The sequence below is a fragment of the Equus caballus genome, chromosome 1, assembly GCF_041296265.1.
Source record: "Equus caballus isolate H_3958 breed thoroughbred chromosome 1, TB-T2T, whole genome shotgun sequence".
In the NCBI taxonomy this organism is placed as follows: domain Eukaryota; kingdom Metazoa; phylum Chordata; class Mammalia; order Perissodactyla; family Equidae; genus Equus; species Equus caballus.
The window spans coordinates 170,140,043-170,154,793 of NC_091684.1; the positions used below are offsets into that span (position 1 = coordinate 170,140,043).

The following is a 14,751-nucleotide window of genomic DNA, read 5'->3' on the forward strand; positions in this document are numbered from 1 at the left end:
TTAAAATGGCAATATTCCTCTAAGTGATTTACAGATTCAGTGAAATCCCTATCAAAATTCCAGTGGCCTATTTTACAGAAATGGAAAAGCTGATTTTAAAATTCACAGGGAATCTGAAGAGACCCAAAAAAGCCAAAACAACCTTGAAAAGAGAAGAATAAAGTTAAAAGACTCATACTTTCCAATTTCAGAACTTATTACAACACTACGGTAGTCAAGATAGTAGAGGTAGAGTACAGACATACAGATCAATGGAATAGAATTGAAAATCCAGAAATAAACCTGTATATCTACAATCAATTAATTTTTAACAACGTGCCATGATGATTCAATGGAGAAAGAATAGTCTCCTCAAAAAATGGTGCTGGTACAACTGGATATCACATGCAAAAGAATATAATTTGATCCTTACCTCACTCGAAATAAAAAAACTAACTCAAAATGGAATAAAGACCTAAATGTAAGACCTAAAACTATGAAACTCTTTGAAGAAAACAGATTTCAATCTTTGTGACCTTGGATTAGGCAATGACTTTTAGATATGACACCAAAACTCAAGCAATAAAGTAAAAAATAGACAGGGGCTGGCCCAGAGGCATAGTGGTTAAATTTGTAAGCTCTACTTCGGCAGCCCCACCTTCCTCACCAAAAAAATAAATAAGTAAAAAATAAAAAATAGATAAATTGGAAATGATTCAGCAGGATGGAATAATAGGAGTTTTCTCCATCATAATCTCACAGAAAATGATTTTTGACAGTCACTCACAGACAAAAGTACCTTTGTGGGAGTTCAAGAGTCCAGCAGAGAAGTTCCAGCACACCACTGAAGCAAAAAAAAACAAGAACAGACTATTGAAGAGGGTAGGAAAAACAGTTTCACTTTACCCTTATCACCCAAGGCAGCACAGCTTAGTGTCAAGAGACAGCCCCTCAGCCTGCAAGGGGAAAGTGACAGCCCAGCTCCCCAAGCTGTGTCGGGCACTGTCCAAGAGGTCCAATTCTCTCTCACCCCACCCAGAATACTGAGGTGATCTGCAAAACTAAGGACTCATGGAGAGGATGGGAACACAGCAACCAGGGCTTGGAACTCATCAAAAGGACACTACTAATCACTTCATGATTCACCCAACTAATCGCATCAAGGACTCCCTCAAGAAGCCCACCCACAAGCCTCTAAGAACACCTCAGCTACAGACCCCACCCCCCCATCTAGCCCACAGAGACCTCCAATGCTCCACACACTTCACGCACTTCCATTCTCAACCCCAAGTCCAGCTCCTGGCATGTGCTTCTGCAGGGAACGGTGAACATTTACAGACAGCTAGAAAGCACATGTAGAAAGCCAGCCCAACTTTGTGGAATTGGGAGAAGGCTCACAACTTGAGCATTTCAAGGCACTGCCCTAGAGAAAAAAGGGAGGCTGTCAGCACCTGGCTGCCCGTGCAGGATAGAGAAAAGGCATACCATCTTAAGAATTCTCCCACAAGAAAGAATAAGAAGGGTGGAGAAGGCATATCCATAGAAAATGGATCCCTAGCTAGACTCAGAATACCTAGTCAGACTGATTAGCGGAGGTATTACTCTCCTGAAACCAGTCAGGAGAGACTGAAGGAAGTGACTGCCCCTTCAAATGTGAAGAAAGTAATACAAGTCTCCAAGGAAAATGCAAATCAAGGAAACATGACAACCTCAAAGGAATACAATAATTTTCCAGTAACTGACCCCAAAGAAATGGAGACCCATGAACTGCATGATAAAGAATTCAAAATAATTGTCTTAAAGGAGCTCAGCAAGCTATAAGAGAACATGGATGGACCACTCAATGAAAACAGAAAAACAATACATAAACAAAATAAGTACAACAGAGAGATAGAAATCACAAAAAGAAACTAAACAAATTCTGGAGCTGAAGAGTGCAATGAATAAAATTAAAAACTCAATATAGAGAATCAATAACAAACTAGATCAAGCAGAAAAAAGAAATCGTGAACTCAAAAACATGTCATTTGAAATTATCCAGTAAGAGGAGGACAAAGAGAAAAGAATGGAAAAGAATGAAGAAAGCCTATATGGATTATGGAACTCCATCAAGTAAAACAACTTGCACATTATGGGAGTCCCAGAGGAGTAGAGAAAGGAGCAGAAATCTAATTTAAAGAAATAATGACTGAAAAATTCCCAAATCTGGGAGAAGTATGGTCATCCAGGTACATGAACCTAATGGATCCCCAAACAGATTCAACTCAAAGAGGAATTTATCCACTCATCTGTTGATGGACATTCCGGTTGTTTCCAGTTTTGTGTTCTTATAAATAAACCTGCTAGGAGCATTTGTCTACAAGTCTTTGGCACATGCATTTTTTTCTCTTAGGTAAATAGCTAGAGGTGAAATGGCTTTGTCAAATGATAGATGCATGCTTAACTTTTTAAGAAACTGCCAAACTGTTTTCCAAAGAGCTTATAACATTTTACATTCACACTAGCAGTGTGTGAGAGCTCTGGTTCCTTTATATCATCTTTATATCCTTTATATCACCAACACTTGTATGGTCAGTCATTTTAATTTTAGTCATTCTTCTATTTATATACTGATAATTTGACAGTTCACTGTGTTTTAACATGTATTTCTCTAATGACTAACAATGTTGAATATATTTTCATTTCCTTATCCGCCATATGTATACATTCTGTTCAATGTCTGTTCAAATCTTTTTTCTATTTTTTATTGGGTCATTTGTTTTCCTATTATTGATTTTTGAGTGTTCTTTATATATTCTGAAGCAAATTCAACAGATAAATGATTTGCAAATATTTCTTCCATTCTGTGGCTTGTCTTTTCATTTTCTTAATAGTCCTCTTTCCAAGAGCAAATATTTTTAATATAAATGGAGTCCAATTTATTAAACTGTTCTTTTATGGATTGTGCATATTTAAGAAATCTTTGCCTAAGTCAGGGTCACAAGGATTTTACCCTATATTTTCTTTTAGGTGTTTTAAAGTTTTAGGATTTATATTTAGGACCATGGCCCATTTTGAGTTAATTTCTCTGAACTTTGTGAAGTACTGAAATATTGATTTCAATTTTTGGACATAGATATACAATTATTCCAGAACCATTTATTAAAGAGACCCTCCTTTCTACACTGAATTGCTTTTGCACCTTTGTTGAAAATCAATATTCCATATATATTGGTCTATATCTGGACTCTCTATTTTGTTCTATTGATCAATTTGTTTAACTTAATGCCAATGCCACCTTGGTTTGATTATTGTGGCTTTATAATAAGTCTTAAAGTGAGGTACTGGTACTCCTCCAACTTTATTTTCTCTAAGTTCTTTGCATTTCCTTATGGACTTGAAAATTAGCTTGCCAATTTCTACCAAAAAGGCCTCCTGAGAGTTTGCTTAGCATGGCATTGAATCCACAGATGATTTTGGTAAGATCTGATATCTTAAGAATACTGGGTTTTCCAACCCATGAACAAGTTATATGTTTACATTTATTTACATCTTTAATTTCTCAGTCAAGTTTTATAGTTTTCATTGCACAGGTCTTACACATCTTTTATCAGATTTATCTCTAATACTTTTGAAGCTATTGTAAATGGCATTATTTTTATATCTGTTTCTGATTGTTACTAGTACAAGCATATAGAAATACATGAGACAGTTGTGTATGGTTCTTGTATCTTGAAATCTTGCAAAACGCACTTATTAGTTCTAGCAGCCTATTTGTAGATCTCTTTGAATATCCTACACAGACGATCATTTCACATCTAATGAAACATAATCTTACTTCTTTCTAGCAATCTGGGTGCCATTTATTTATTTTCTTTGCCTGCTTGCACTATCACTTCCAGTACAAGGTTGAATGGAAGTGGTGAGGGCAAACATTCTTGTCTTGTCTCTGATTTTAGGGGGAAAGCATTCACTTTCACCATTAAATATGATATTAGCTATAGGTTTTTTAAAATGTTCTTTATAGATCAAAGAAGTTTCTATCTATCCTCAGTTTGATAAGAACTTTCATCAGGAATGGATGTTGGTTAGAATATAGTTTAATATGTACAGGTACATTATGTATTACCTAGATATTTATGTGCCAACTTGATCTTTTAACTACACTATCTAACAGGGTGTAAATGGGAAAACTAATATCAAATTTCAAACAATTCAGTACTGAGAAAGGTTTGCCCTTAACTTTCAATCACGTCAAAAATAACTCTTCCCAAAACTTCCTGCCTCTTTTTCATTTCTAGGTCACCCTTTCCTTCAACCCCTCACTCTTCTTGAAAAAACAGGTGTGAGAGCCCTGTATAGGAAAATTACCTCCAGTGGAGAAAGAAATCTAATAAACTTCTTGAGGCAAATATATCATATCAACATTTCCTTTCATTCTTGTGAAAACGCTTCCAAAGTTACCTTCTACATGACAGAAGAGAACTTTGGTATCCAAATTTAAGAGTTATTAATCTTTGACTTGGGTAGGCATGTAATTAACTCAATTTTATTCTTAGGTTATTTTGCGTCAGACTTTTGGGTTAAGAGAGATCATCAGAAAGGTGATATTTAGACCATAATTCTTAGGTCTGGGATGAATTTCTTCTATTGAGTTATACTTCTACATAATGCTTTTGAATTTTATTGAGGAATGCCATAAGCAGCAGCTCTACTGAACCAGATATATATATATATATATATAAAACACTATTTGGGAGACCACTGTTCATATATCTCTGACTCCCTCATATATGAATCCCCATGAAAGAAATTATTTTAAAACTAGGAGCCAGTAATTTAGCTTCCCCTGAGGATCCTGTGGTTTGTTTTGTCTTGTTTTCACAGATAATTAAAATCATACAACACATAATGTTTTCCCATTCCTCACTTTGCTTTACAGGGAGTTCATAACACATTCAGGGACTTGACTTTTTACCAGCACAGGATCTTATGATTCACAAACCTTCATTCTACTTTTTTCTTCTTAAATTCATTTTTCTCTTTTTTTCTATGTTGCTTGTTGGATATTTCAAATCCTTGATGGAACAAGGAAGAATACAGTAAAGGCATTTTTAGTTAAACATGTTGGTGAATAAGTAATTCCAAGTTAAGAACTACTTAGAAGGTACGGAATTTACTAAGATGGGATTTATTAAGGTGGAATTTTTACTGACTTCCCCTTAGTACCCAGTATTGAACACGCTTCCTCAGCATTGAGATAAAACACACTTTATTGTGTCCTAGTAAGTTCCAGATGATCTGATAATGCTTACCTCTCCACCCTCATAAACCATTTTCCTCTGGATAGCCAAAATTAACTTCTATTATCTTTGAAAACCCCATAATTATACCTGCACTTACATGGAAATTAATTCCCTTAGATTGTTGAATGGCTTATACTCTTACTTTGAAATATCACCTCCTCACAAAAACATTCTCTGACCATCCGGTCTAAATTATGCCCTATCCTACCCCAACAACTTTTATATTTATATTCTCTTTTATTCTTTTTATATTACTTACAACTTCGGGAATTATATGTTTATGCATTCATGTGCTTATTATCTGTCTCCCTCACTAGAATGTAAGTTTTACAGAGGCAGGGACTTTGTCTTCTACATAAATGTAATTCAGGGCACATCAAACAGGTAAATAATTGTTTATTGAATGAATGAAATGCACCAATCCCACATACCAACTGATCAATTTACATTTGACCAATTGTTTGGCCCAATAACCTGAAGCTATCATCAAATGCCTCTGAACCTGTCTTAATCTCAGCATCTTAGAATCACTGACTTTTGCTCTCTGTCTGCTTTTACCTCTTTAGGGCTATGTGTTCAACTCAACCTTCCTTCACATGAAACTAACCCAAATTCTAATGCCACTACATGCTAAACTTCTTTTAAAATGTAAACCTATTTCCAGATATCTTAATTATCTTGCACAGGTAGGAAAAGGTAGGAAGAATATAATCTATTCCTTGTTTAATAAATGGAAGACTTGGAAATCAAGGCAGGAAACGAAACTTCTACTGCTATTGTCATGAGTTTTTCAGTCACTTGTAGTGCTCATTGTAACTTCTTTCACTTTTCCTGACTAACATCAGATTTTCATTTCTCTGCCCATGTCACATATTTATTTAAAACAGTGGCTCTATAAGGTCAAGGTGCATCAGAATCACCTGATTAACATTAAAATAGAAATTTCTGAGGTCCACTTCAAAGACTGTGATCTAGGAGATTTGGAGAAAAGTCCAGGGATCTGCTCTTTTAAAAAGCTCCCCAAATAATTATGAAACAGACAATTTTGAGAGACAGTGCTTTAGATCATTATTAGTCTTTTGGATGCCAATTAAATAAAAATTTTGGCTCAATTTTGATTGGCACTAATTTCCCTTTTTTCTGAGCTTAACAAGTGTGAAAACTCCACTCTTCTGCAGGAGCAGAGCAGAGATCTTTATGCCAAAAAGACCAAGTGTAAGAATGGATGCACCTAATAGAGGTCAACAAAGCATAAGGTCAGGGACCAGGTAAGTGATCACAGATAAAAGGCTAGGCAGTTTTTGAAGGTCAGGGTAGGAAAAGAGGCTAAAGTTCAGACATCCAGGTCATTTAACTCAAGTTACCATCTACCAAATCTTTATTTGAAGACAAGGTCTGTTTTAACTGGGTGAACTCTTGTCCATTACTTGACTAGGCAGAAATAGATGAATTTGTGTCTGCATTTCTAGCTGCAAATGAATGAAGACCTACTTTTAAACTAGGAATACAGATAGGGAAAAAATAATCATTCTGATCTTGCACTGATGAGTTCTCATTCACTTTGACTAATTTTTGTGCACATTTGAATTTTTCTTAAGGCAGCCTTCATGTCCGTGTTCCGGAGACTGTAGATCAGTGGGTTTACAAGTGGGGTCACTGATGAGTACAACAAGGTTACAATCTTCTGTATGCCAGCTGGATTTCCAGAGGTTGGGCTGATGTACATGACCATGAGGGTTCCATAGAACAGTGACACTACAGCCAGGTGGGAACCACAGGTGGAGAAGGCCTTACGTCTGCCAGCTGCTGAAGGGACATGCAACACTGCTCTGAGAACCAGAGTATAAGACCCAAGGATGAAAAAGAAGGTGATGAAGATAATAAGAGAGCTCAAAATAGAACAGGAAAGCTCAATTCCAGGAGCAGGGATGCAGGACAGGGCCAGAAGAGGACCAGGGTCACAAACAAAGTGGTCAATGGTATTGGGGCCAAAAGGGGAGTTGTGTGATAAAATAGATAGGGACCGGATAGCAGAGGAAGCCCGTTACCCAGCAGAGGGCCACCAAGTTCATGCAGAGAGGAATGCTCATGATGGTAGGATAGTGGAGAGGCCGACAGATGGCCAAGTACCGATCAAAAGCCATGAGGGGCAGTAAGAAGGTCTCAGTGGTGCCCATGGAAAAGAAGAAGTAGAACTGGAGGAAGCAGGCAGTGAAAGAGATGGTTTTGGTCTCAGAAAGGAAGTTCTTTAACATATTGGGAACAGTGGTATTGATGTAACAGATCTCCAGGAATGAGAAGTTGGCCAGCAGAATATACATGGGAGTGTGAATCCTGTGATCCAGCCTCACCACACAGACGATTGCCCCATTCCCCACTAGAGTCAGGATGTAGGACACAGAGAACAGCATGAAGAGGAGGACCTGAACCTCTCTGGAGCAGGGAAAACTCAGGAGTATGAATTCAGTCACCGTGTTGACTCCTGACATATTCATGGTTTCCTAAAGGGTGGAGAGGAAAAAATGACAAAGCTTACCTTATTTCCTAAAATTCAGGACTATTTCCTTTTTAGAAATCCCTAAGTCCCTCAGATCCTATTATTCTATTATATAATAATGATTAACTATACTATTGAAAACTGTAAAATTTTGAGAGTGCTTGATATGATCAGACTTTGAATTTTGGGCTCTCTCATTTCTCTTTCAGAATTTTCTCACAGTAAAAAGCAGGATCTTATGCAATAAGCAACTTGGAGAAGATTAATAATGGTACTTAAGTATAAATACATATGAAAACCATCTATTTGTATCTACAGAATAAGATACAAAATACTCTTAATATTGAACACAGAATATCAAATACTTGGATCTTTGGAATCATGAACACAAATATTAGGCATCATAGGAGGAGAGGGAGAAAGGTAACAAATAATACACTGAAACCTTTATGCATTTCACTTTTATTCTGGATCGGTATTGAAACTATAAGTGTTGGCATCTTAAACTCATCTGATAACCGAGACAAAAAATGTCAAATTTGCCATCCTTTCTTCAGTATTCATCAAAGTTTGTTAACTCAAGAAAAGTTTGAACATCCAGACACCTACATAATGGCTTTCAATTTGGCCCCATCTTTTACCTGTTGAATTAAAACACTTCTTTAAAGCCTTGGTCTAGGTTAAAACTCTACTTATAGGTAGAAAAAGTGATCAATGAATCTGGTATATTATGTAAGGAGCTCAAGATTTTTACCCAAGGTGTCAAGATTCCTAGAAAGGCCTCTACACTTTTGGTTTATGGATAGATGCAGAGGATTACAAATGTCAGATACTCCCAAGCAGAAATCTCTGGGAACCAAGGAAAACAGTGAGAGCCAGAAAGAGTCTCTCTGAACAAGGATTCCTCTTTTATTTCTCCACTCCTCTGTCGCCTCCTTCCTTTATAGATGTGGAAGGCTGGAGTTGTTTTGGGAAGGGGATGGAGAATCTTTGTGAAAACTGCCTTCTCTGAGTTAGACTTAGTCTTGGATCTTGTGTGACTTCCATGGTGAGAAAAGCAAAATAAAACCATTGAAATAGCCTGAGCTCCTGTTGTCAGTCATTTGGTATCAATTTATTTTAGGATCCCCTCCATTAGTGATCAACAGTCATCATTTGGACCTAAGTGACCCAAAATGACATGACTGAGTGATGATATTTATTCAGGAAAATATAAGTACAGAATACAGACCCAGATATTTTTCTTAAGGATTCTAGCTAAGAATATTTATTAATTTATTATTTACAAAATGTGTTACTTTTCAGATCACTTCATTTCATTACTTTAAGGATGATCTTGACAACTGCAATTAGTGAAACAAGAGATGAGAGAAATTCAGAATTTTCCACATCACACTTAACTGTAAGCCTCTTCAGTCTGTGAATAGATCATGTTTGGCACAGCAAAGCTGTGAATAATTCCTCTGTATCAGGAACTGAGAGTAACTCAGAAGCCAAAGAAAGCATGAGAAAAGAGTGAAAGCAGCAAGAAATATCTGGTGACTAATGTGTATGAGGATGTCAGTGGCTTTGTAAACTATGTGGGAGTGAACTCACCAATCTGGAGTGCTCAATCATCTTGTCGTTCTACCTCCTCACAATCTGCTCTGTGGCAGAGCCAAACGTGGCTAAAAACAGGAAGAGCTGAAGTTTTTTTCCTGCCTTGTTCCTCATAGCCACTTTGTCAGTCATTTCCAGATGTCACTTTGCTAACATACTGTTCCCCCAAAGAACTGGTTCTGACTGGGTGCACCTCCTGGTTAATAAGGACAAAATTTACATACTATTGAGGCTCCTTCCTCCTCTCGTCTCTCTCACTTCCCTGATTCCCAGCGCTCTTAGCTGTAAAGATGAGTCTCTCTACATTCATTCATGTAACTTCAGGTGCTATTATTTCTACAGCCATCCAAAAGAAGGCAAAGCTAAAAAGCACACCTAACAACAGTCCTTTACTTGTATCTCTTCTGAACCCATCTCCTCATAGAACTGGCAGATTTGACTTGTAATCTCTAATTTCACTACAGCAAAAGGCAGGCAAGATGAGGGAATGGCATCCTTGGTAGCCACCAGTCTAGAGACGGGGCTTACACTGCTGAACACCAATAAGGTTTGGAGAGAAATTGGCATACTTGGTGCACAAGAGAGACTTACCTATGCTGTCTGAAACCTATCCTCCTCCTAAGGGATACAGTCTCCTGTGAATTCAAAAAGTGAGGATTTATGAGGGAAGATTGTCAATCATATCCCAAATATTCTCTTTCCTCAGGAGCCCATTAGTTGGCCTCTGGGACGAAGTTTCTCCAGCAGTGAATGATCATCTCAACTACTCTTAGAGCAGGTGTTTATTTTGTTCTCTAGAAAGGTTTCTGTTATGGTGCAATCAGTACAGCATGAACACCAGCTTAGCTGGAACATGAGATTATTGTTTTTCTTCTTATTCCCTTCCATTCAATTTTATTCATTTTTCAGTCCGTCTGCAAGTTCTGGACTCTCTTATTTGTCAATATCAGAGTTATGTCATCAGATTTCTCATTTTCTTTCCTATTGACTCACTAAATAGCTTGAAAAGGGTTACTCCCTTTTTTAGTTAAAAGCTTTCTCTCCCCCCAGGCCAGCTCTGTGATTCTAGTATGACACTGGTAAGTAAATACCATTTCATGGTGAACAGCTCCAAGTAGGGGAAACCATGGGGCATGTGGTGAAATGTCAAAGGTCTAGCAGATACCTCCTCATCTAGCCCTTTTAGGTATTCCAAATTGTTTTTAGCCGATGTCCCTAAAAGTTGGCATGATCTTGCTTCTTTTAAGTAAGGCATTGCTGAGAGAGATGACTCAAACTTTTGTATCCTTTTGTTTTCTTTTTTTTTTGATTGAGATATAATTGACATATAACATTATATTAGTTTCAGGTGTACAACATAGTGATTTGATAGTTGTATATATTGCAAAATGATCACCACAATAAGTCTACTTAACATCTGTCCCCATACATAGTACAAAATTTTCTTCTTGTGCTGAGAACTTTTAAGATCTATTCTTTTAGCAACTTTCAAATCTGCAATACAGTATTATTAGCTATAGTCATCATGCTGTATATCACATCTCCAGAACTTATTTATCTTAAAATTGGAAGTTTATACATTTTTTGACTAGTTTTCTCCCATTTCCCCTGCTTTTCCCCTACTAACCACCAATCTGTTCCCTGTTTTGATGAATTCATTTTTTTAAGATTCCACATATAAGTGAGATCATACAGTAGTTGTCTTTCTGTGTCTGACTTATTTCACTTAGCATAATGACCTCAACGTTCAACCATGTTGTCACAAATGGCAGGATTTGCTCCTTTTTTACAGCTGAATAATATTTTATTATACACACACACACACATATATATATATCTCACATTTTCTTTATCTATTCATCCATCAGTGGACACTTAGGTTGTTTCCATGTCTTAGCTATTGTAAATAATGCTGTAATGAACATGGTAGTGCAGATATCTCTTCAACATAGTGATTTTGTTTCCTTCATATATATATACCCAGAAATGGAATTGTTGGGTCATATAATAGTTCTATTTTTAATTTTTTGAGGAATTTCGATACTGCCTTCTATAGTGGCTGTACCAATTTATATTTCCACCAACAGTATACAAAAGTTCCCTTTTCTCCACACTCTCGCCAGCACTTGCTATTTCTTGTCATTTTGATGATAGCCATTCTAACAGATATGAGGTGATATCCCAGTGTGGTTTTGATTTGCATTTCCCTAATGAGGAAAGAAACTTGTGAAATACCCCCTCATTTTATTTTAATAAAAACTGATAAAGTAGTAATAAGGAAGATAAATAGCAAGTATAATCTTGTTATGTATGTGGGATTAAATGGTCCTGATTACTATTGAGAATTATGCTAAATTCATTAATATGATGTGTTGTATGAAAACAGCATTGGTTCATTTCTCAGACTGATCTCTATTTGTATTATAGCTGTGTCATATACTAAACTGTATGATCTTTGATATGTTGTTTAACCTTATAAAGCTCCAGATATCTCATCTATAAATATACTAGTTCTATCCTAATAGATAAAGTTGTGAAAACTAAATAATAATGTATGTAAAATACCTAAAATATGGTAAGTACTCAGTAAAAGTGAGTCCTCTCTTTTTCCCTTCTTTTGTGTTAAACTTCATGCAAAATTTCCTCTGGAAGAAATATTTCTGTTATTCTGTTTTGCAATTTCTTAGATATATGAATAAAACAATTCATGCATATACATACGCATTTATACTCTACCCTTTCTGAAAAATGATACAAATTATGTAAACAAAAAATTTAAATCTAAATGAACAAAGCTAGGAGTAACTATAGGAGAAGGAGATAGAACTGTGTCAGAAAACCTAAGTTAAAGAAAGCTATCACAGCTAACATCACACTTAATGGTGAGAAACTTAAAGCTTTCCCACTAAGACCAGGTACAAGGCAACAATGTTCCCTCTCACCACTCATTTTCAAGATCAAACTGGAAGTCCTTGCTAATGCAATAAGACAAGAAAAGGTATACATATTGAGAAGGAAGATATAAAACTTGTTTTTTGCAGATGACATGATCATCTATGTAGAAAATCTGAAAGAATCAACAAAAAACCTCCTGGAACTAATAAACAGTTATAACAAGGCTGCACGATACAAGTTTAATACACAAAAGTCAACTGCTTTCCTATATACCAATAATGAACAAGTAGATTTTGAAATTAAAAATACAATACCATTTACATTAGCAACTCAAAAAATGAAATACTTGGGTATAAATCTAATAAATATGCACAAGATCTATATGAGGAAAACCACAAAACTTTGATGAACAAAATCAAAGAAAAACTAAATGAATGGAGAGATATTCCAAGTTCATGGATAGGAAGATTCAATATTATCAAGATGTCAATTCTTCCCAATTTGACTTACAGATTCAATGCAATCATAATTAAAATACCAGAAATTATTTTATGGGCAGCACCAAATTGATTCTAAAGTCTATATGGAGAGGAAAAAGACCTAGAATAGCCAATACAATATTGAAGGAGAAGAACAAAGTTGGAGCACTGATACTATCTGACTTCAACACCTACTATAAAGCTACAGCAATTAAGACAGTGTGGTACTGGCAAAAGAATAGACAAACTAGGGCCAGGCCAGTGGGGTAGTGGTTAAGTTCACATGCTCTGCTGTGGCAGCCCAGGGTTCAGGGGTTCAGATCCCAGGCATAAACCTACACACCTCTCATCAAGTCATGCTGTGGATGCATCCCACATACAAAATAGAGGAAGAACGGCAAGGACGTTAGCTCAGCAACAATCTTCCTTACCAGAAAAAAAAAGAAAAAGAGGAAGATTGGCAACAGATGTTAGCTCAGGGCCAATCTTCCTCACACACAAAAAAAGAAGAGACAAATAGATCAATGGAACAGAATAGAGAGCCCAGAAATAGACTCCCAGAAATATAGTGAACTGATCTTTGACAAATGAGTAAATGCAATATAATGGAGCAAAGACAGTCTCTTCAACAAATGATGCTGTAACAACTGAACGTTCATTCACATGCAAAAAAATGAATCTAGATTAAAACCTTTCACCCTTCACAAAAATGAACTCAAAATAGATCACAGACCTAAGTATAAAGTGAAAAACCATAAAATTCCTAGAAGATAACATAGGAAAAAACCTAGATGACCTTGGGTATGGTGATGCCTTTTTAGATACAACACCAAACACAATCCATGAAAGAAATAATTGGTAAGCTGGACCTCCTTAAAATTAAACACTTCTGCTCTGTGAAAGACAATGTCAAGAGAATGAGGGGCCAGCCCCGTGGCTGAGTGGTTAAGTTCGCGTGCTCTGCTGCGGCAGCCCAGGGTTTCGCCAGTTCGAATCCTGGGCGTGGACATGGCACCACTCATCAGGCCATGCTGAGGCGGCACCCCATATACCACAACTAGAAGGACCCACAACTAAGAATATACGACTGTGTACCAGGGGGCTTTGGGGAGAAAAAGGAAAAAAATAAAATCTTAAAAAATAAAAAAAATAAAAAGAATGAGAAGACAAGCCACAAACTAGGAGAAAATATTTGTAAAAGACATATCTGATAAAGAACAGTTATCCAAAACATACGAAGAACTCTTAAAAATGCAACAACAAGCAAATAACCTCAACAAAAAAATGGGCCAAAGACCTTAACAGACACCTCACCAAAGAAGACATACAGATGGCAAATAAGCATATGAAAAGATGTTCCACGACGTAAGTAATCAGAGAAACACAAATTAACAATCATGAGATACCCCCACACCTATTGGAATGGTCAAAATCCAGAACACTGACAAGACCAAATGCTGGTGAGGATGCGGAGCAAAAGGAACTCTCACCCATTTCTGGTAAGCACAGTCTTACCACACCACCGAGCAATGGCATTCCTTGGTATTTACCCAAAGGAGTTGAAGACATATGTCCACACAAAAACCTGCACATGGAGGTTTATAGCAGCTTTATTCCTAATTGCCAAACTTGGAAGCAACCAAGATGCCCTTCAGCAGGTGAACAGGTAAACTGTGGTACCTTCAGACAACGGGATATTATTCAGTGCTAAAAAGAAATGAGCTATCAAACCCTGATAAGACATGGAGAACCTTTAAATGCATATTACTAAGTGAAACAAGGCAATCTGAAAAGCCTACAGGCTGTTCGATTCCAACTATACACATTCTGGAAGGGCAAAACTATGGAGACAAAAAGATGAATGGGGGGGGGGGGGAGGCGCAAAACTACCCCTTCAGGGACTGGTTCCGCGGGGTTTCCCAGGATTGAAACTCTAAGGCTCAGGGTTTGCCACGTCCCCTTCAGGAGAATGTTACGGACTGAGAGACAAAGAAACGTTAAAGTGTTCAAACCGCTA

General features: G+C 36.9%; 1 protein-coding gene and 1 long non-coding RNA gene across 3 annotated transcripts in view; both read right to left on the bottom strand.

Moving 5' to 3' along the window:
• Window positions 1-14,751, bottom strand: part of LOC138918371 (uncharacterized) — a 73,445-nt gene that overhangs the window by 58,468 nt on the left and 226 nt on the right. The window lies entirely within an intron of this gene.
• OR11G9 (olfactory receptor family 11 subfamily G member 9) lies at window positions 6,817-7,759 on the bottom strand. Its single transcript, NM_001391635.1, is given in 2 exon segments — window positions 6,817-7,253; window positions 7,255-7,759. Coding segments are annotated over 2 exon segments (942 nt in total).